General features: G+C 49.3%; 1 protein-coding gene across 1 annotated transcript; it reads right to left on the reverse strand.

Moving 5' to 3' along the window:
- Positions 1-1506: 1506 nt before the first annotated feature.
- On the reverse strand, positions 1507-14767 carry CAVIN1 (caveolae associated protein 1). Its single transcript, XM_036269268.1, has 2 exons — positions 13855-14767; positions 1507-3971 (listed from the first exon to the last, which is right to left on the reverse strand). Exons 1-2 carry the CDS (start codon positions 14548-14550, stop codon positions 3273-3275), a joined length of 1395 nt encoding a protein of 464 aa, XP_036125161.1. The 5' UTR covers positions 14551-14767; the 3' UTR covers positions 1507-3272.
- Positions 14768-21392: the final 6625 nt, after the last annotated feature.

Here is a 21392-nt window from a genome sequence, read left to right on the forward strand (position 1 = left end):
CACATCGAGTGGTTGCCACCCACACGACCCCAACTGGGGCGGGGACAAACAAACCTTATTATTAATGAAACAAACACAGTGGAAAATAGAAGAGAGGAAGAGAGATCAATCCCTAATGATATTACATCAGAACTTGCATCCAGACACCCCTGGGCCTATTATTGGGAATTTTTCAATTCCCTCTGTGTTTATTTTCAGTTTTGGTTGTGTTCTTTGTTTTGTTTTGTTTCTGCTGAAGCCAGTAGGAGGTAAGTTTATGACACTTGCAATGGAAAGAGTCTTGCGTTTCATTCATTCATTCATTCAGTCAGTCATTTCACAAATGTTTATTGATACAAAGTTCTAAGGGAACCCTGAGAAAGAAGTGATTAGTATAAGTGGGGTGAAGGTGAAAAGGGGTTGGTTTAAGAAGGGAGGTGGAAAGGGGGAGGCCATTTCAGAGAGAGGGAACAGCACGAGCAAAGGCCCATAGGTCTAAAAGTTTATGGTCCATTTCTGGCCACCAGGCTCCCTAAAGAGCATGTTAAGAACAGTAAGAACTGGGGCAAGGACAAGACTCTTAAGGAACTTGTAAGCCACGCCAAAGAGTTTAACCCTTTGGTCAAAGGAAGGTGTTGAAACCGTAAAGCATGTTTTATATACTGGAATATTTAAATACAATAGAATCAGAAGGAAATTTCCTGGCCCTAGTCTCTAAAGTTTCTGTTTCTATTTCTTTTGGTGGGAAACCAACCTTTCTGAGGGAATCAGAACTCTGGACTGTGGAGTTGAGGGCAGTGGAGTTGAAGGAGGATGTTTGGCTCATTAAGAAAGACTCAGTTTGTTTGAGGTAGTGGCAGGAGGCTGGGACAGAACCTCAGGAGGATATTATATTCATTAGGGACAGTCCTTCCCAGGTGATTCTAATGCGAGCAGAACCCACATGGTGATCTGAGTCCATTGCTCTAGGAAGACCATACCTGTGGGCAGGTGGGACAGGCTGCTTCCGGGAAGAGAGGCTGCACAAATAGGTGCTACTCTGTGTGGCCATGACTGGCGTATAACGTACACTGGAACCCTTTCTTTATGACATTCAGCCCTCTGAGTCAGGCCTCTGATTTTTCCCCTCCCTGAACTGCCTCCTCTAGGCCTATGATTCGGAAGTGTGTATTTGGGGCAAGCTCAGGCTAACTGGGCATGTCTGGCAGGCTAATGCTCTGACGGCTAGGAAGTGGATCCGGAATGCACAGGGTTACAGACTATAGTTAGACTGGAGCCAGGACGCCTGGCTTAGAATCCCAGCTCCACCGTTTACCAGCTACGTGACCTTGGACAAGTCACTCTGTTTCTTCATCTCTAAAATGAAGATGATAATAATATACCCCACATACTCCAGGCAAGTGAGGCAAGTTTAAACCATCAGTCTTCTCTTTTTCCCTTCCTCCCTCTCTCCCTTCATGGTTCCCTCTTGTCCTCTGTAACTCATCGTATATAACTGCCTTTGGAGAATACAATCCAACACAGATCCTTTTAGAAAAGCTGGTTTATTGGTCGGGCTGCTCACCAGGACACAGCAACATGAGAGACTCAATAGAGCCAGCAGGAAACTGCGTCTGCCCACAACTCAGGCCCCTTCAGCCCATCAGCACCAAGGGACCTTGTCCCAATCTCCATCCTCCCTCAGCTGACCTGTCTTCAAGCGTTCACAAAAGAGAAGGGAACCAAGAAAAGAGTGAGGGGGAGCAAAGCTTTGTATTGTAAAAAATATTTGTGTCCCCAGGCTCCCTCCCTCCCTCGACCCCTTAAAGCAATTAGCTGCAATTCTAAAAAGCAGAGCAGGGAAGATAAGGCAGAGGAGATGGGAGAGAAAGAGGAATCCTTCAGCCTCTTCTTAAGGGACCTTGTGAGCCATGCCACAAGTGACTTGCAGGGGAGGGAAATTGTCCTCGCTTCTGACAACCTCCTTTACTGGGGAGGAACAGCAGGAGTTAAGTAACCTGAGGAGAACCTGGAAGCAGCAGCCCTCTCACCCCCAAAGATTCAGGGGAGTAACCCACAAGGGCAAGGAGATTTTGGCAAGTTCTGCAGCTCTTATACTCTCGTTCTAGGGGAGGCTGTTGAGAAGAATCTGCCAAGAGTAAGGCAAGACTGAGTTCCTCCGTACAGTTATACTCTCCGCACTTCCTTCCAGCTCTTAGCTTCATGACCTGGCCATTGGCACCCTGCTCTTTTTCTTGTCCACCTCCCTCATAACTCCCATCTCTCCACAGCCTGGTGCTGACCCTTTCTGGGACCCTAATTTTCAGGGCTGTGAGAAATGGACTGCCCCTGGGGCACCACCCAGACCCCAGATGAGGGATGGGGTGAGGCTTACTTCTCTTTTCTCTTTGGATCATCGCTTTCTCATCATCCCTCCTTAACTGAAAGTGGTCCTGCAGTCTTCTGAGAACCTCAGTAAGATAGGATTCTTATCCTGTGTTTTTCATGCTGCTAATGAGGCAAATGCTCCTCCCTTCACCCATTTCCACCTTCTACTATTTCCTGTTCTCCTTCCCAAAGCAATAGCCATGTGTTCCTGTGTGCAAATGCTTAAACATTTAAGTATGCATTTAAGCCCACCTCCTCCCCTGCTCCTCAGGGCTCTGCTTGGCTCTAGCCTTCCTTATGGGGACCCTTTGTAGATACAGCCTGTGCTAGACCCTCATCCAGGTTCATGGCTCACTCTGCCCTCTCTCCTTCACAGCCCACCATCCCCCAAAAGCTGCTTTCAAGTCCTTCCAGTATGGGGCCTCCCACGTGGGCAAAGGTCTTCTTCAGGATTCACTCTTTTCTAGTACATTAATTTTGGCTTTGCAGCCTCCAGGGATCAGGATAAGAAAGAAGAGCTCAGTGAGCAGGAATGACAGCAGCTGGGTGTGTGCGGGGGAGGTGAGGGGGAAGGCCGCCTGCCCCGAGGGGGGCGGGGGCGACTATGGAAATGATAGCATTTCCCCTTAGGATCCCCAACTTGCACAACCAGAACATGGATCACTCCCCTTTCCATTTCCACCCAGACTATGCCCAAATTGGGGCTGTTCTTTGTGGAGGCTGCCTCCCCCTCTCCTGTCTTAACAGCTGTAAGACTTGGAGGGGTGCTCCTTAAGGGGAAGGTGTTCTCAATTTAGAAATATGTCAACCCGGTTGGGGTCAGAGAAAGAATGCGAAAGAGAAAGTTCAGTAGGAAAAGAAATCAGGGTGGGCGCAGGAAGAGGTGGGGCGGCAAGGCCTCCCGGGTAGAGCCCCAAGCTTCCCACTCAGTCACTGTCGCTCTTGTCCACCAGCACAGCGTCTGACTCCTCGGTGATCTCCAGCAGCGTGTGCACATCGGGGCTGCTCCCACGCAGCAAGTCGAGGGCCTCGCCACGCTCCGCACCACCCTCCTCGTCGTCGGCACCCACCTCCACCATCTCGGTGGCCTTCACCACCTCCACCTCGCCCTCGCGGATCTTCTTGACATGGAAGGTGAAGGGCGGCACCTTGTAGACAGCCGTCTTGGAGCGCGCGTAGACCACGTGGTCGGGAGTGAAGGACTTGCGCAGCTTGTCTCGTGAGGTCTTGAGCTTCTCCCGACGCTCAGTGGGAACCAGGCGCGTGCCCAGCTTGTTCATGCGCTTCTCCAGCGTGTGCCGCGTCTTCTCCAGGTTCTCCTTGGTCTTGATGCGGGTCTTCTCCAGGTTCTCGCGGGTGCGCACCTTGGTCTTCTCCATCTTCTCCTTGGAGAAGGCCTTCTTAAAGTCGTCCACGCGGCGCATGCCGCTGCGCTTGATGCGCTCAGCGCGCGACTCCTCGATGACCTCCTCCACTTCCACCGCCTCATCGGAGGACAGCTCAAGGGCCGCGTTGTCCTCGGGTCTCTCACCCTCGCCCAGCTCATCGCCCTCCTTCTCTGGCAGCGACTCCGACTCTTTCAGCGATTTGCTGATGCTCAGTTTGGCTGGTAGTTTCACTTCATCCTAAAGGGAGAGCAGAGTGGAAGGGATGAGTAGGGCTGGGCGGGGACTTGGGGGGTGGAGGGGATGCTGGGTGAACCTGAGGCAGGGTGACGGTGATCCTGGGGAGTGCGTGGTACCCATGAAATCGACCTGGATTTGTTTGCTGTTGTATCCCCAGCACCTGGCACAGAGCTGGCCACCTTGTTTGCACCCCATAAATGGGTCGAATGAATGATAACTCTACAAGGAGGGAACAGAGCCTCTGGTGGGAGATTGGTGTGTAGTGTAATTGCACTTTGGTTAAAATCTCCACGGCCCTCCAACTCTGTCCTTGCGCCCTACATCCTCCCTTCTTACAATAAACCACTCCTTGCCTTGAGCACAACTTAACTTTGGAAATGGGCAGAGCGCCCTCTGGTGCACTAAGTTAAACATTGCCCAAGCCAGGCCTAAAAGTAAAGGGGTTTGCGAACCGTTTCTTCACGTTGAGGGGTCAGAGAAGGGAGATGAACACACAGCCAACATCAGACGACCCCCAAGTAGGGCAGCTTGAAGGCAAGGTAAAAAGGGTGCGTTTCCCGGACTTCAAACCATTTCAGAACAAGTCTTAGGGAAGAAGAGCTGCGGCCCATGCCTGCTCCTTGACCTCCTCATACTGTTTGACTCCACCAGTGCGGTGCCCCCTCTCCCTGCATGTAGAAATTCAGGGAAGAAAGGGGGGAAAGCTGGCTGGCAGCCAAGGGCATGATTTCTCCCCAGCATGGATATTTCTTCTGGTTCTGACTTCCCTACTTTGGAATGGAAGGGACGGATTACTTTTCCATTCTTGCTTTTCTCCCCAGATCTGAGCTCAAGGGACCAGCAGTAGGATAGTGGTCCCAGATTCCCTGAGATCCTGGAGCGTAGAGCCAGTTCTTCCCTCTTCCTCTTGGAGGACATAGCACCAGCACCATTTTCCATTTCAGAAAGATTTTCCAAGATCCTGACTCTGGGCCAACATTTCAGAATCTCAGGATCACCTCCCACCAGAAAGTAGGGGAGGCTGAACACAGAAAGGGAAAAGGGGGCATAACCCAAAACATAAACATTGTCTCCTCTTTGGCCCAGACTCTCTTAGGAGATTTCAGACGAAGGAATGAGAGGCAGTTTTTCTAAAGGGTTTTCTGAAGATTGTTTCCCAGAATTGTAAGAACATCCCAACTGAGAAAAAAATGAGGCAACGTGAGCTTAGCCCTCTCGTAAACACACAAATACACATATACATACGTTGGCCACTTGATATCTGGGCACCACCTGCTACAGAAATCCCTTCCCCAGCTCCTAACCTCTTTCCTTTTCCCTCTCATCCACATCCCCCAGAGTTTCCTGGTTTACACTGAAAACTAGGAACACCCCTCCCACTTCCTTCCCTCCCTGTCAATAGCATTAGCAGGGACAAAGAGGGAATGCTGGCTCCACCTCTTCTCCCAAACTGGGCACCAACTCTTCTGGACATCAAACTACCTCAAGCTATCATTAGTTGACTACACCTCCCAGCAGGCAAGATGACCTGGGCACTGGGCATGCTGGGACTTGTAGTCTCTACTCACCATAGCTGGCTTAGTACTGTTGTGGGCATCCTACTTCATTTTGTCTATCCCTCTGCCTTTTACCACTTACAGAGGCATTGAAGGGGTATTTTCCATGTTCTGAGTGTAGGAGGGTCCCAACCTCTTAGCATTCTCTTTTAATTCTAGTTGTATTCTTTGGGTATCTTTTTACAATCAGTTCTCCCTGTCCACCACTTGACTCCTTTCTCTCACATCATTTTAGGACTCTCTAGGATCTAACTCTCCAAACTACCTCTTCATCTATCTCCACCAAGAATTTACCTGCAGCCCTGTATCAAAAAAAATTTCAGCTCTGATCTCTCCTCTACAGCCTCCTAGAATAAAAACCCACATACTCAACACCAAAGGGTGGAGAACCCCTCCTTTCACTAAGCTCAGACAATGTGGATGGGCTCAGAAGGATTAAGGGTGATGGGCGGAGAATAGTCAGGAAACAGTCCCAGCTGCTGGAAAACAAATTCACATTGTCTCCCTGCCCCACTCCCAGCATCCCTAATTCTTCCCTCTGCTCCACCCCACCCCCTAAAGGCTGAGCTGGCTGGTTTTCCTGGCCTCTGGCTTCCTAGATAAAGGTCTTTGCCAACTGAGCTTGGAAGTGAACAGGGCTGGGGAGAGAGTTGCAGACTTCTTGTAGCCAATGCCATCTTCCTAGTGCCAGATGAAAGGTCTCAAATACAACATCAGGGAGTAATCCCAGTAAGGGAAGGTTTATCTCTGGATTTGGGGGCATCTCTCCCAGTCCAGATAGGTACCTGGGATTATCATTCCATTCACTATAGGTATCCCTCAGAGTGATGGTTTACACCAGAGAAGCTGACTTCTTGGTAGAAGGTCAGGGGATAGGAGAAGAAACAACTTGACCCAAGTTCCTGAACAATGTCCAGTAGGTTGGTTCTGGAGAAGGTATATCACCACGACTTTAGCTTTTTCCCTCCATTAGTGGGTTTTCTCTTTTCTCCCCCTTTCCAAGCCAGGTTTCCCCTATGACTCATAGCCTTGGAGTGCTATCTTGGGCCCACCCAATCTGCCTGTTGCTACAACAACCATAAACACAATCCCAAGTCATCTGCCCCCACCCTGGGGACACAGGCCAGGCACCCTTGTCCCACCCCTACTTTCTTGGCAGAGCTCCTGAACCAAAGGAAGGGCCTCAGGGAATGTCAAGGGGGGAGGGCTCCACTTGTTCTGTGTTCACGTTTTTATTAAACAAAACCACCACTCCCAACAGGCTTGGTTTCCAGAGTTACCTTTAATGACCAGGTCTGAACAAAAGCATGCACGACTTCCCCTGCCCCCCACCAAGCACACACGGCCTCCCAACCTAGGAAGGCACCAGTACAGGATGGATTTAAAGGAGCCCCAGAGAAGCTTCCAGCCCCTTCCATACCACTCCCCAACCCTGCTTAAACTTTTAAACTTAAACTTAAGATCCTCTGGTTTAGGAAAAAAAAAATTTATGATTATAATTTAATTGAGCACCTAATATGTGTCTGGTCCGTGGCCAGGCACTTCACATTTGTCAGGGAGAAGGGACAATGTCATATAGCTCTGGAAAATATCATAAGAGCCTTTCTAGACTTAGAGTGAACCAGCTCTGTCCCCAGCTACTATCTGGGAATGGCCAGAGAAGACTTTGGAAAGGTAAATCGGAGACCTAGGATCTACTCAGAGGGTGTTAGAAGAGGGTGCACGCCCAGCCAGTGTGGTTTAGTGGTTGAGCATCGACCCATGCACCAAGAGGTTGCTGGTTCATTTCCTGGTCAGGGCACATGCCCAGGTTGTGGGCCAGATACTCAGTTGGGGGCATGCAGGAGGCGGCCAATCGATGTTTTCTCTCATTGATGTTCTATCTCTCTCTCCCTCTCTAAAATCAATAAGGAAAAAACAATAGAAGAGGGTGCAGACTAGGGGAGAGGTGAAAGAGAGGGAAAGTCTTCAAAACTCAGGCTCTCTACTTTAGACCGCCATGACAAGGGAGTGGGAGAAACCCAACGCAGAGGGTCCTTCTTTTGTGCTATAGTGTGATTTTCAACAGGGGTGATACTGTCCCCAAGAAGATGGAAATTGGTTCTTGGGGAAGTGAGGGGTGATTTTAGGTATTGTAACAGGCTGTGGTGATCCAAAGAGTCCCAGTGCGTAAACAGATATATAGTATAACTATGATTAAAATTTCATGGGGAGGGGACAATTAGAGGGGGGATATGTCTAAAAGGACTCCTCAGGGGGATGATTGTGAAAAAGAAAAAAAAGTTGAGAAACACTGTGCTATAGGGAGGCCAGAAGATCCAAGCCAGAACCAGTTAAAATGCCCCCCCCCACCCGGCCTCTTTGAGTTGGCAGCTTTTGAGTGCCCCACCCAAGGCAGGATCTGGCAAACATAAGGGATCTCTTTGCAAAACATTTTTTTTAAAAACCTGGAAAAAATAAGTGTAAATGTTTTCCCCAGCTACATGGGAGGAGGTGGAGAAGGCACAGAACATACCCCAGGCTTGGGCCTCAGGAGGGCTCTCTCTAAAGAGGCTTTGAGCCAACTGGCCAGCCCCTGAGGAGGAGTCAGAAGGGGGAAGGGAAGGGAGAACCCAAAGCCATGGTGCAGTTTCATGCAGCGCAGCACTGGGTGCAGCTCAAGTATGGTGTTTGGCATGTCACTATTAAGACAGACACCAGGAAGTAGGGGAGGGCCTCTTCCCTTCACCTCCCACCCCATTGCACACACATTTGCCTGAATTCTGCCTAATGCAAGAGTGTTTCATAATACCCATCACCCACCAACATGGGGCAGTGGCTTGGAAGAGGCTGACCATCCCGTACTGACCACCACTAAGTAGTGAGCTGATGGTGGACCATAGTGACACCCCATGCCCACAGTTCCCATGGGACCCAGGAGACCCTAAACACCCCCACCAGCTGTCGGGTCCTTGGGGGTGGGCAGAGGCACAGGCTCTGGGTAATAGGGCAGTGCCCTAGGCGTCTGGTCAAAGGGTGGGAGCTCAGGTACTGTATCAGGCTTCAGGTCAAAGGGCTCAGTCTCAGGCAGAAGGTCAAAAGGCACGATCTTGGGTGTGACCAGGTCAGAGGGTGCGTTCAGCTTCTTCTTGGGCTAAGATGAGGAAAAGGGGTTGAAACAGGGTTCGGAATGGATGCAGATAGGTTGGGAAAGAGGCCTTGGCAAGCATGCAGAGTGGGGAGGGGAAGAGGGCAGTGGGAGGGAATGCACACAATGTTTTAGGGTAGAAAGAAACCACATTTCAAATGCTTCATCCAGAGGGCCCTGGGGCTGATAGGGGTGGAGCAACCCCATCCCATGAATTAATAAATACAGTTGAAAAGGAACCCCCTCCCTTCCTCCCTCTAGAATCTTCCCCTGTCCTGTCCTTGGCCTCCTACTTTGTATCCCTACCAGGTTGGAGTGATGGGGGAAAGAAAAGAAAAGGCTGCTGGGAGCAGAAAAGGAGTTTTCTAAGGGGCTGGTCATTGGAGTCTACCTGGGGAAGCTCCAATGAGTAAAAGAGAGGCGAACAACTGCTCTGTCTTCAGTCAGACACCGCTGATCCCAGTTCTCATTATTCCCCTGGGCAGGGTGGGCACTGGGTGCTGCCCAGATAAAGAGAGGGAGAGGTATGAAGAGGGACATCCTGGCTATTTCCCTTTGGCCACATCCCCACCTCCTGCCTCTCTCGCCACCCTTCCCACCACCCAGGCTTGGGCTATCAGACACCAAAAGATGCACAGAAAAATTAGGATTACAAACAACAAGCTGTTTTTATGACAGGTGGGCCTACATTCTGGGGCACCCAGCAGCAGCTCCCAACTCTCCCTCCTGAGGTGCTCAGCCACCACTCTTGCTTTGGACAATCAGGAGAAGTCAGAGGAGAGGGGCAGTTGGAGTCACTACCAGACTCCGGTGACAGCAGTGTTGAATAGAAGGCCTACCGCCATAAAAACAAAGGAGCAGGTGCCAACCTGCCGGTGGGGTACAGGGAGAAGGCTAGAGTGGTAGGGAGGCTCAGGAGGCAGGGGCTAATGTGGTCTTTTTTGGGTCAGGTACAGAGGCCATGCCAGGGGACACCCACATTTGTCAGGGAGCTCCAGTCCTTACACCCTGCTCTTCTCCCCTCCCCCGCCCCCACCGTCATTGGGCCAGGTGATCACACATTGCCTCCTCTTTAGCACTATGAGGCTGAGCAGCTAAAAGCCACCAACTTAGCCATTGTTAGCCAACAATGCACATCCCCCCCCCCCCCCCGACACACATACACAAAGCAGCCCCAGTGCCAGGACTGTGAAATTATCTCCCTTAAAGAATAAAGGGGCCAGAAACCCTCTGTTAGGGTTAGCTTCTATTCTGGTTTCTGCTGCAGAGCCCAGGAATGGAAGGAGGAGGTGGGGAACAGAACATATAGCAGGAGGGGTAGGGTAAACCTGGGTTCTGGCCTCAGCTTTGACCCCCCAATCACTTGAGTGACAATGGGCAAGTCACTTCCCCTTTCTGGGCTCAGCTTCCTCTGCTACAAAATGCAGAAACTGAAATTGATTATCTCTGAAGCATCTTGCAGCTCAAAAGATCTATCATGACAAAATGATGAAACACTCACAATGGTATAATTTTTTAAAATGGAACAAACCACTACTCATCTCTGAGGTTGCCTGCCTAGCAACAATAATCTTTCTCTTCTCTCTACCAGTTGCCCACCCTGTGCTATCTCCTCCGTTTTTGACTCTGACCTTTACAACAGTCAGACTTTACTAAAAAAAATAATAAATTAGAGCAAGGAGCATGATTTAGCCTTAGAAATACTCCAAAAACGTTCTCCCTAGTTTCAATCCAGTGACCAGGAAAAACAACCCATACTCAGCATTTTGGAGGAAAGGTATGATAAGCAATCTCTTCATGGCCACTAGGCTTAGGGGGATGAGAGGGACCAGAATCCCAAATTGGGAATATTTTTTGACAAAGTTTTGGGGTTTCTGGAACATGGTAGCCTTGATTTGCCTTGTGTCCAAGAAGGAGCTACAGGTTGGGTTAGAATTTGGGGAGAAGTCACCAAGCCCTCAAACCAGCCCTGGTGTCCTCCCCTTTAATGCCCATGATCTGCTTGATCCTTTAAATGCTTCCTTATGTTAACCTCAAGCACTGGGAGCAGGTCTGATGGGTCCATATGTAGGTCACTAAGTGCCTCATCAAAACTGCTCCAGAAAACATTTATTTCCATTTTAGCCACCCCTTCTGGATTCTGAAAGAACTCTAATAATATTCCAATTATTGTCTGGGAGAATTGCCTCCTTAATGATCACAGCTCCTTCTGTTTGCATGATGCCCACATTCTGGCCTGATCCTCCCAGCAGTTCTCAATCGACTGACCCCAAACTACTAGTAGAAACCACTTCTCTCATTCACTAACTGTTGCCTAGCTAGGAGTCACCTGATAAGATGGCATGCCAAACTAATACTTTTTGTTTGGGAGACAGGGAAATACCAGAGAGGGGCTGAATTGCTTGCGTGCGTGTGTGCGTGCGTGCGTGCGTGCGTGCGTGTGTGTGTGTGTTCAAATGCAAACATAACCTGTGATGTCATTATGTCTAGCAGTTCCCTGAATCTGGGTGGGGCCACACAAGGGATTCCCTCCTTTATCCTCCAAGAAGATGTGGGAGGCCAGATGACCTGATCTCACAGCTGGGCCTTTCCACCCTGCCCTCCTTGCCATATCATCACCTCCCACATCTGCAGTGGGGAATACAGAATCTCCTCCCCCATTCCCACACTGGAGAACTCACACCATCCTGGGAGGCCTTTCTCCAAACAAAAGCATCCTACCCCAACAGCCTGATTTTTCCATAAATGTTGCCGCCCCCAATCTTCCCTATTAGGTCTGCCAAGGCGCAGAGCTATTTTTACTTCATTCTCTTCCCAGACCTGCAGATCTCAGGGAGGCGCAGCCTCTGCCTTCCTCCAGCATCTGAGTACCCCACCCGCGTGCCCCCACCTGGAACATCTGCTCTGCAACTCAGGGAAGTTCTGCTTCCCTGAGCCCCACCCTGTTGCTGGAATCTTTTCTTGACCTCTCAGCTCCTCTCAGAGTTGAGATCAGTTTAGTTCTCCTGACTTTTGGGGGCTCAGGGTCCTCAGCTTGAGCTATTCCGTTTACCTCAACTCTCTGTTCTCTGCTGGCCCTGGGTTAGTTCAGATGCAGTCAAAGCCACCCTGAGATTAGACATCCTCTCCCCACAGACACACAATATACAGCCATAGATCCTTGCCAACTGCTGAGAGGGAGTAACAGAGGGATGCTACTGGCCTTTGCACAGAATCTTTCTCCCTTCTTACCCATCTTCTCCAAATCTCCATCTTTGACGTAGGGTGGTTTACCCCAAGACCAAGAATTTTCCCAGGTTCTACAGTCTAGGACTTTTAAAGTGATAAGGGTCGCCCATTCAGTTTTCCACAGCAATCTTCTACCACACCAGGTAGAAAAGATAAAGCTGGCTTGCTCCCCTACGTTGTTCTCCTTCCCTTGATCTCTCAGTGCTAGGTAGATCTCTTTAAAAATCACACACACACACATGTTGGCTGGTGACGCTCAGTGGATTGAGTCTTCTCTATGGACTGAGAGATCCCAGTTCAATTCCAGGTCAGGGCACATGCCTGGGTTGCTGGCTGGATCCCCAGTAGGGGGTGTGCAGGAGGCAGCCCACTGATGTTTCTATCTTTCTCAAAAAAATCAATAAAAATATTTTTTAATAAATAAAAATCATACACAAACCCATTCTGCTTCCTCCAAGCAGTTAGATCAAGTGGAAACAACTCTGGGCAAACATTTTCTACCAGTTAGTGCCGTTTGTGGAGAAGCAAAGCTTTTTAAAGGCCAAGTTCTTCTTGGGAGGAGTCCCTGGGCTGGTGGGGGGCACTTCTGCCCCTGTCCCACCACCACCTCCTCAGATAAGTGCCAGCTCACCCACCTCCCAGTGTCTACTGTCTCCAAACACTTGTTTCAATCTATATATATCCTTTTTAGCTCCTTCTAGCGAGACCCACCCAAGGGCCTCTTGACATCTCAGATGGTTACTCAGAAGCCAGCTCTACCCGCCGAGTCTTCAGTGAAACCAAAGCTCCCCGTTAGGGGTCTTCTCACCTAGAGAGAGTGGAAAATCTAGCCTTCCTTTTCTTTCCACTCCCTTTGATAGGGAGAAGAAGGGAAAGAGGAGAACAGATTACCCTTCCCCCCCATGCTCTCACCTCCTTGGGGTAGAAATATCAACCAGGCGTCGGGGAAGTAGAGAGGAGGTGAGGCCGGGCACATTCTCACCCAAGCAAAGATCACAAGCCCTCAGCTGAGGCCCACCTTAATGGGATTGGGAAGAAGGAGTGGAGAGGGGCAGGTTTATCTGGGGTTAAGATAGAAAAACTACATTTTATCCTGGCGGGGAGGAATGGGGAGAGGTGTAAAGGAAGCGACAGGCGGCCGGGGCGGAGCCTGGGGCTCCACAGCCTCCTCTGGCCAGTGCGCGGTCTCCTCCACCGCCCCCGCAGGTATGCGAAGTGATTCACTGCGCCCAACCGCGGGACCCTGCGGGGGCTGTCCACTCGGCTCCACCAGCCGCTCTTGCCCTCCTCACCCACCCACCCCTACCCCAGCCTGCCTGTTTCCATCGGGCCAAGGGTACGGGCGCGCCGCCGGCTACGGTGTCCCCAAGGACCTGAAAGTGCAGGGAGGCCAGGGGCAGGTCGCACCGAGGGGACGGGGTAGGTGGCCAAGGCTGAGGCGGGGATGCGGGGTCCGCGGGGGTGTGCTGGCTGTGGCGTCCCTCGCCTGGCGCAGCCCCGCCGGTGCATGCCTGGGCCCTGAATCACCCGCTATATCGGGCGGGCAGCGCCTGAGGCCCCAACTCGGGCCGCGCCGCCAGTGTCCGTTTACAGAGGGTCCCAAAAGCCACCAGGGACCCACGGCTTTTCCCCAAATTTCCTCGGAAAAGACTTTTGACAGAGCTAAGTTAGGAGCGGTCTGCGAGGGGCAGTGTCCCCGAGTCCAGCCCCCTAACTCGGTGCCTCTATATGTTTGACACCGGAGGAAGGGGGGCTTGGTGAGGAGACACAGGGTACAGAGCGCGCCCCTTTGCGCGCTCCAGGAATCCGCTACTCACCCCACCCCACCCCACCCCAGCAGCGCTCGCCCGAAGGAGGGTGGGTCCCCCAGAGAGCCGCGCTGCTCCGCGGGCAGGTTCCCCCACCCCAAGCCCCGGGCCTGAGACTGCGGGTGGGCACGGAGCTCTGGGCGAGGTCTGTCCCGCCAGCTCACCTGGTAGATCATAACTTTAAAGTTGCGGCGCCGCAGCAGCTCGGCCTCGTTGACCTCCAGCTTCTTGATCTGGCCGGCCTGGCGCTCCAGGCTACCGCGCACGGTCTTCACGTTGACGCTGACCTTGCGCACCTTCTCCAGCAACTTGCTCACGGTGTTACTGGTGGTAGCGTGCGCCTTGCCCAGCTTGCTCAACTCGCCCTGGATGCTCTGCACGGCGCCTTCCATCTCCGCCTGCCGCTCCTCCAGCTGGGCTTGGGTCAGCTGGATCTGGTCGACGGCGCCGATGATTTTGTCCAGAAGGCTCAGTACCAACACGCCATTCACCTGGTCCGACTTGATCAGCTCCTCGGAGCCGGCACCTGACGGCTCCTCCGCCGCCGCCGCCGACCGCATGAGGGAGGACCCCGGGTCCTCGGTATCAGGATACCCGGCAAGCGGCTGCTCGATGATATGGAGCTGGGTGTCCTCCATGGCTACCCGGAGCCGTGCGGGGCCGGCCGGGTGGAGCTGAAGCGGGATCGGGAGACCCGGAGAGGAGGAAGAGCGGGAGGAGGGGAGGAGAGTGAGAGCGATCCGAGAGCCGAGGAAACTCGAGCCACGTCCGTGCGCCCCGGGACCGCGGCCAGAACTGTGGGGCGGGGGATCTCTGAGCTCCCGGGCTACCAAGCCAAACCCCGGAGTCTTGTCGCCCATTGGCTGGCCCCATCCCAGAAAAGGAGGGACCGGGGCAGAAGGGAAGACCGATGATTGCGGGGGTGGGGGAGCAACCGAGGGGGACCCAGGAGGCGAGCGCCCCACCCTTCCCAGGATGGTTGGAATAGTTGGAGCGGGAGCCTAGGCCCTCCGCTGGCAGCGGAGGCTGTAAGAGCGGGACAAGGGCGGAGGAATGTTAGCTGGAAAGGAAACAGGTCCTAGAATGTTGCTCTACTTTTCCCTCTTTCCACTCACCCGCAAACCTACCTCAGCCTTTTAAGTTCTAGAGCGGGAAGTCAGGTGGAACCTGAGATCCGGAAATTATATGCGAAGTAGTGTATTGTATGGGTTGGTGCCCAGTTTTTGAAAGGGAAAGGATCCACAATTTTGTCCAACGGGCCTCTAACCACCCCACCCCCCAAGTTATCAACTACTGTTCTAAAAGCTTGAGGGGGTGCATGGGGAACGGAAGGAAGAGAGAACTTAAGTTAGGGTCGCTGTGGTGGTGAGGGGCTGAAAAGCTCCTCTAGATTTTTCTTAGGATTATTTTAACAGAACAGAATTAAAATGGGTAATAAAATACAAAGTAATGCCTTTTACCCACTTCTAACCTTTCTCTAAAAATCAGCTTTCCTGTGTTTACCCCTGCCCCAGAGGCCTAGCTGACACTCACCTCAGAGGAGGATCCAGGACTGCACCCTCTTTCTAGATTCTAGATACTAGTGCCCAGCAACCAGAGAGATCACCAGTTCCCACCTTCTCATTTGACAGAGGGAACAGGGGGGGCGCTGGGGAGGACAAGTGACCTGCCAGAGGTTACCTGCAGGGTAACATTGGCTTGGTGCTCAAACCAGGTCGCTGGACTCCTCCCACACTTTCTACCTTAGTTAGCACTGTACCTTTCATTAGCACATGGCCACCCACATGTGCTGGTTTTGAGCCTGTTGGACTGAAGATTAACTATAGACATATTTTCAACCATAATGGATACTAAGGAGCAGGACCAAGGAGGACCCTTTGCTCAGAAGTCCAGGGAAAGAGAGGATGCCCATGCAACCCATTTTGCTGTCTAGCACAGCCCCAGGGCTGTGAGTTTGCTGGAGCAGCCCCAGCCCCCTTTCCCCTAGAAAAGCTGCAAACCTTTTCCCTACTTAGGAAACCAAGCTTGGGTTTCCCCAGCTGGATAGATGATAGTCTATTATAGTCTGGCATGCATTATCATTAGGAAGAGTGAAAAACTGCTTGGTAGAAACCCAGGGTTTCATCAATCCAGATGGAGAATCCACCAACCCAGAAAGGAGCTGAAGAGTTCACGGGGATAGTCTGAGATAGCCCCAATGACTATGAATCCTCATTTTGGAAAAAATATTTCCCCCAGCACTTCAATAGCTTTTTTTCTCACAAACAAATGGCTTTCTTGTTTGAGATTCAAGTAGAATAAACAGGTATATAAAATCATAACTGTTATATAAAATCATATATAATATATAGTACATCTCTATACACACACACACACACACACACATACACACACATCTGCTAGACCTGACAGATTACCAACTTATTTTAGAATTTAAAAGAAAATGTATTCTGGCAGTTTAAGTTACTTCCACTGAGGATTCATAAGATTTCTACTAAAAAAGAAGAGCGACAGTAGAGAACATTCATAAGGTTCTTACATTTTTTTAATTGGTTAGATTATTTTCGTAGGTGACACACAAGATACAAATTGTGAATAGTACACAAAAAATATAGTGAAAAGAAGTTTTCTTTCTTCCCCTGTCTGCAGCAACTACTTTCTTTCCCAGGAGACAATTGTTACTATTTTCTTGTGGAGTCTTCTATAAAAAGTATCTGCACATACAATCAAATATATTTTCCTTTTTTTCAGTCACTAATATATCTTGGAGATTGTTTCATATCAGTACATGTAGAGCTCTCCTGTTTTCCAAAGTATGGATGCACTATACTTATTTAACCATTTCTCTATCAATGGACCCTTACAGATTACAATTTAAACCTCAGTTGAGGAGGGTGTTGAAGAGTACTTTTAGTGGTTGACTTGATTTTTCTGGTTGTATGCTTGCTAAAAGGAATTAAGTCCATGCCATTTTGGCTTTCCCATAAGGAAAATATTTCTACTCTTCAAAACGGAATGACAGATTTGAGATGAGTCAAAATATGTTCCAGGAATAGTCTGGTAAATACATGACTCATTTGATACCTCGTTAACAGAGAATTTTGCAGAAAGGGCCTTACCCCTACATACCTATGTCCAAGAAATGATCTGTATCAACAAGTTTCTCTCCTGTTCGTCTTCCTACTAAATGCCAACTAAATCCAAGAGGGGGCGTGCTAAGCCTTGGTGAACTAGCTTTATCAACACTGACACCCAGAACTGGAGGGAAACAATCCTTCCCAGAGGACTTCATTTCAGTGAAAATAAGCAGTTTCCCTTTGTTTGGAATTGCACTCAGCATGCCATTGCTTGCATTCAAGGCTGACGCTTTCCATTTTCCATTGCTCGCTCCATTTGCTGAAAGGCACACTGTTCCATTGTGTGCTTTCAGCTGCTGAGGCAGAGGATGTGAAAGGGATAGAGAGGTGGAAACAAACCACCCTTTGGCTCAGAAAAAGAACACCAGGATGCAGCCATGTCAGCAGCTGGAATCTCAGCATTCTGTCACATTCCTCCATTCGTCCAAATGTTAGCAAAGTGTGACTATTTACCTTGAGCCAGCTACTAGGCTGGGGACTTCAAGGAGAATGAAGCAACCTCAGTCCTTCCTATTGAGAAATGCATAACGTAGCAGGAGAGACAGATGCATAGTGTCCAATACAAAGCGGAGGGTCCTCCAACTGCACAGGGAAGGTTGCCACTACCTTCTGAAAGAGTAGAGAAGGGCTCACAGGGGGAGGGTCTCTAGGTATAAAGGAAGAGGGAGGGTGTGAAAGTGCAGGGCTGAGGGGTGGGTAGCCAAGCATTGCTTATCTTCTAATGTGGTTCTGCTTTAAGTCTTACTAGTTTATACTTAGGAAGATTCAGCAAGGTGTGAGGGGTGCGCCGTGTAATATGTTCCATTGAGTTTGGGACCCATTCTGGGAGAGATCCTAGGGAGATAGTGCGTTTTGTTAATCATACACTGTTGGGATGAATGATGTGTCCTTACATCAGAGAAACAAACCATCCCTCATGGAAAACCAGTCCCCAGCAGCTGTCTCACAGTTGCCACAAGTTTTTCTCCCCAGATTTATAGGCACTATTCTTGTCCCTCTGACATATTTGGAAAGTGCTACAATGTTTATAAATTTCTCTTCCTCAAAAATTCCTTCTTTTTTTCTTCAAGCATTATTAATATATAGGGTAGGCTTCCTGAACCAGAAAACAATAAAAAATATTTATTGCGCAGTCAGTGTGGCTCAGTGGACTGAATGTCATCCCATGGACTGAGAGGTAGGTCCTGATTCGATTCCCAGTCAGGGCACATGCCCAGGTTGCAGGCTTGATCCCCAGTGGTGGGTGTGCGGGAGGCAGCCAGTATCACATCCATAGATGTTTCTATTTCCCTCTTCCTTTCTCTCTCTCTTGAAAAAAAAAAAATTATTCAGTGCTAATTTATGTATAATTTGGTGCTAGAACACAGCAAGTTTGCTGTGGGGTGAGAGTGTGAGTCTCAGGGAAGCAGTGATTCGGGCTAACATATAGAAAACATCAAGAGAATACATTAATGAAAATGCTATAAAGCTTCCCTTCCTCCTTTACCTTCAACACACACTGGTCTCTTATCCTACAAATAAAAACCAAAAACAAACGCACAAACAAAAACTGCAATCTAAATTGGTTTTACCTTCCTGTCTCCTCAAGGTTGAGTCCATCTGTTTTCTCCTGTTCAAATCTGATTGTTTTCTAGAACTGCTGCTACAGACCCCCAATTCAGTCCTTAAATTTCTACAGTTTATCCAAAGAAACAGCTTTCTCTCTACCAAAAGAGCATTTAAAAGTCACTAATAGGCTCCATATTCGACCAATTATCTCTTCTTTTCTAATTTTACTTTATCTCTGGGATTTACCACTGCTGTCCTGTAATTCTCCCTCTTGGCCTTGTGTGAGACTGTATTATTTTTTATTTCTTGTCCCATTTTTGCATTTATCTTTAGATAGAGCAGGAGGGAGGGAGGGAGGAAGAGAGAGAGAGAGAAACATCGATGTGAGAGAGACACATCAACTGGTTGCCACTCGCATGACCCCAACTGGGGCCAGGGACACCGAACTCAGGACTCTCCAACCACTGAGCAGTTTAGCCAGGGCTCTCTTGGTATATTTTCAAGGTTGACTCATGTTGTAGCATATATCAGTACTTCATTCATTTTTTTTCTTTATTAATGTTAGAGTGAGAGGAAGGGAGAGGGGAAGATAGAAACATCGATGAGAGAGAACATCAATCAGCCACCTCCTGTATGCCCCACACTGGGGATTGGGTCCACAACCAGGGTATGTGCCCTGACCGGGAAACAAACCAGCGACCTCCTGGTGCATGGGTCGACGCTCAACCACTGAGTCACACTGGCTGGGCAGTACTTCATTCCTTTTAATGGCTGAATAAATTCTATTGTATAGCCCTGGCCGGTTTGGCTCAGCGGTTGGAGCGTCGGCCTGCGGTACAGAGAGACCCGGGTTTGGTTCCCGCTAAGGGCACGTACCTCGGTTGTAGTTTGTCCCTGGCCCTGGTTGGTCGTGCGGGTGGCAGCCAACTCGATGTGTCCCTTCGCATCGATGTTTCTCTCTCTCTCTCTCTTCCTCTCTCTCCCTCCCACTCTATCTGAACAGAAAATGGAAAAATGTCCTCGGGTGAGGATAAAAAATAAAATAAAATTCTATTGTATAGATATGCTACATGCTGTTTGTCTATTCATCAGTTGGTGGACATTTGGGTTGTTCTCCCCATCCCTTTTTTTTTTTGTGGCTATTACGAATAATCCTGCTATGAGTATTAATGCAATTGTTCTTTTCTTTATTCTTTTTAGCGCTCCTTTCTTAATGTAGGTATTTTACATGGGTTCTGTCTCCACTCCTCTGCTCTGGTTCCAGTCATTTTCCCTCTTTTTCTTTTCATCTTCTCTTCTGGCATCCTCTTTTCTATGACTCTAACATCATATTTAAAACCAGTGACACAGATAGGCATCAACTCATCAGAAGGGATGCTGTTGTCTATCATGCTGAAGCAGAGTTCTGGTGGTCCCTGCTGTGCTAGGCATTACCAAGGGTCCTAAAGTCATTGCTGAAACCCATGAGGCCAGGAGGAGCAGTGATTGTTGACCAGTATGTCAGCCTCTCGCCTAAATGCCAGGTTCTCTCTCATCTCCCACTGCTTACAGCCTGGTTGGATATCTCACCATCATCCCAACTCAACACATATAAACTAAATTTAATATCTTTCCTCAAAATCAGCTCTGGCCCTGGCCGGTTTGGCTCAGCGGTTAGAGCTTTGACCTGCGGTCCAGAGACACCCGGGTTCGGTTCCCGCTAAGGGCATGTACCTCGGTTGCAGTTTGTCCCCGGCCCTGGTTGGGTCATGAGGGTGGCAACCACTCGATGTGTTCCCTTTACATCGATATTTCTCTTTCTCTCTCTTCTTTGCTCTGCCTCCCACTTTATCTGAACAAAAGATGGAAAAAATGTCCTCCTGTGAGGATAAAAAAAAAAATCAGCCCTGGCCGGTTTGGCTCAGTGGTAGAGTGTGAGCCCAAGGACCAATCAGTCGCGGGTTTGATTTCGGTCAAGGGCACATCTCGGTGTGGTTTGTCCCAGGCCCTGGTCAGGGTCGTGCGGGAGGCAACCAGTCTACGTATCCCTCTCACATCAATGTTTCTCTCTCCCTTTCTCTCCCTCCTCTCTGTCTGAAGATAAATAGAAAAATATCCTCAGGTGAGGATTAAAAAAAAAAAATCAGACCTCTCATGACTTTCTCACTTCCAATGATGGTACCATCATCCTTTCAACCACCAGGTTCCAACCTTGCAGTGTTTTTTTTTTGTTGTTGTTGTTTTTTAATTGATTTTAGTGAGAGGAAAGAAGAAGGAGAGACAGACAGAAACATTGATGAGAGAGAACATCGATTGGCTGCCTCCTGCAAGCCCCTCACTGGAGATCGGGCCCATAACCTGGGCATGTGCCCAGACCGGGAATCAAACTGGCAACTTCTTGGTGCATGGGCAATGCTCAACCAGTGAGCCACACCAGCCTGGCCTTCCAGTTATTTTTAACTCCTCTCTCTCCCTCACCTCTCAAAGCAAATGAAATCCCAAGTCCTGCCTGTCCTTCCCCTATAACTGTTCCCCTGTCATTCCCCAGCTATCTCTCCTGTCCAGTTGTTACCCATTGACTTGTTGTTATTGCCTACGTTGTTATTGTTTTTTCCTCCTTGTTCTCTTCCCTCGGATTCATCCTGCATGCACAGCACTACCAGTTAATCTTCCTCAAATGTTACTTTGTTGTCTCCCTCTGCAAAAAAGCCTTCTGTGGTTTTACCTCATTTACTCGGTAGAGGCGAGATTTGTTGGTTTTTGCCATCCAGATTTTGCCTGGCACCAACGATTTAATACATATTGATTATTGTTGTTAATTCTCTCTATTCTTTTACATTAACCTCCTGCTATTCCCATTTGCCTGATAGACCATGTTCCAAAGATATGCCATGAGCATCATCCCCTTTGACTTCTGTTATATTATTGTATGTTTGCTCTCTACAAGAACACTAAGTTCTTGTACATTTGGACTTCTTTGAAATCTATGTAGCACCTAGCATAGTTTGATACTTTCAAATGGCATTTCAATTGGCCTG

This window comes from Molossus molossus, unplaced genomic scaffold (assembly GCF_014108415.1).
Source record: "Molossus molossus isolate mMolMol1 unplaced genomic scaffold, mMolMol1.p scaffold_m16_p_19, whole genome shotgun sequence".
Taxonomy (NCBI): Eukaryota; Metazoa; Chordata; class Mammalia; order Chiroptera; family Molossidae; genus Molossus; species Molossus molossus.

Bases quoted from the DNA above. Each gene is read 5' to 3' on its own strand.
- CAVIN1 (XM_036269268.1), bottom strand. From the start codon at position 14,550: ATGGGCGACAAGACTCCGGGGTTTGGCTTGGTAGCCCGGGAGCTCAGA. The intron at 3,972-13,854 runs GTGAGCTGGCGG...CTCTCCCTTTAG, and splicing joins TTAAAGTTATGATCTACCAG to GATGAAGTGAAACTACCAGC.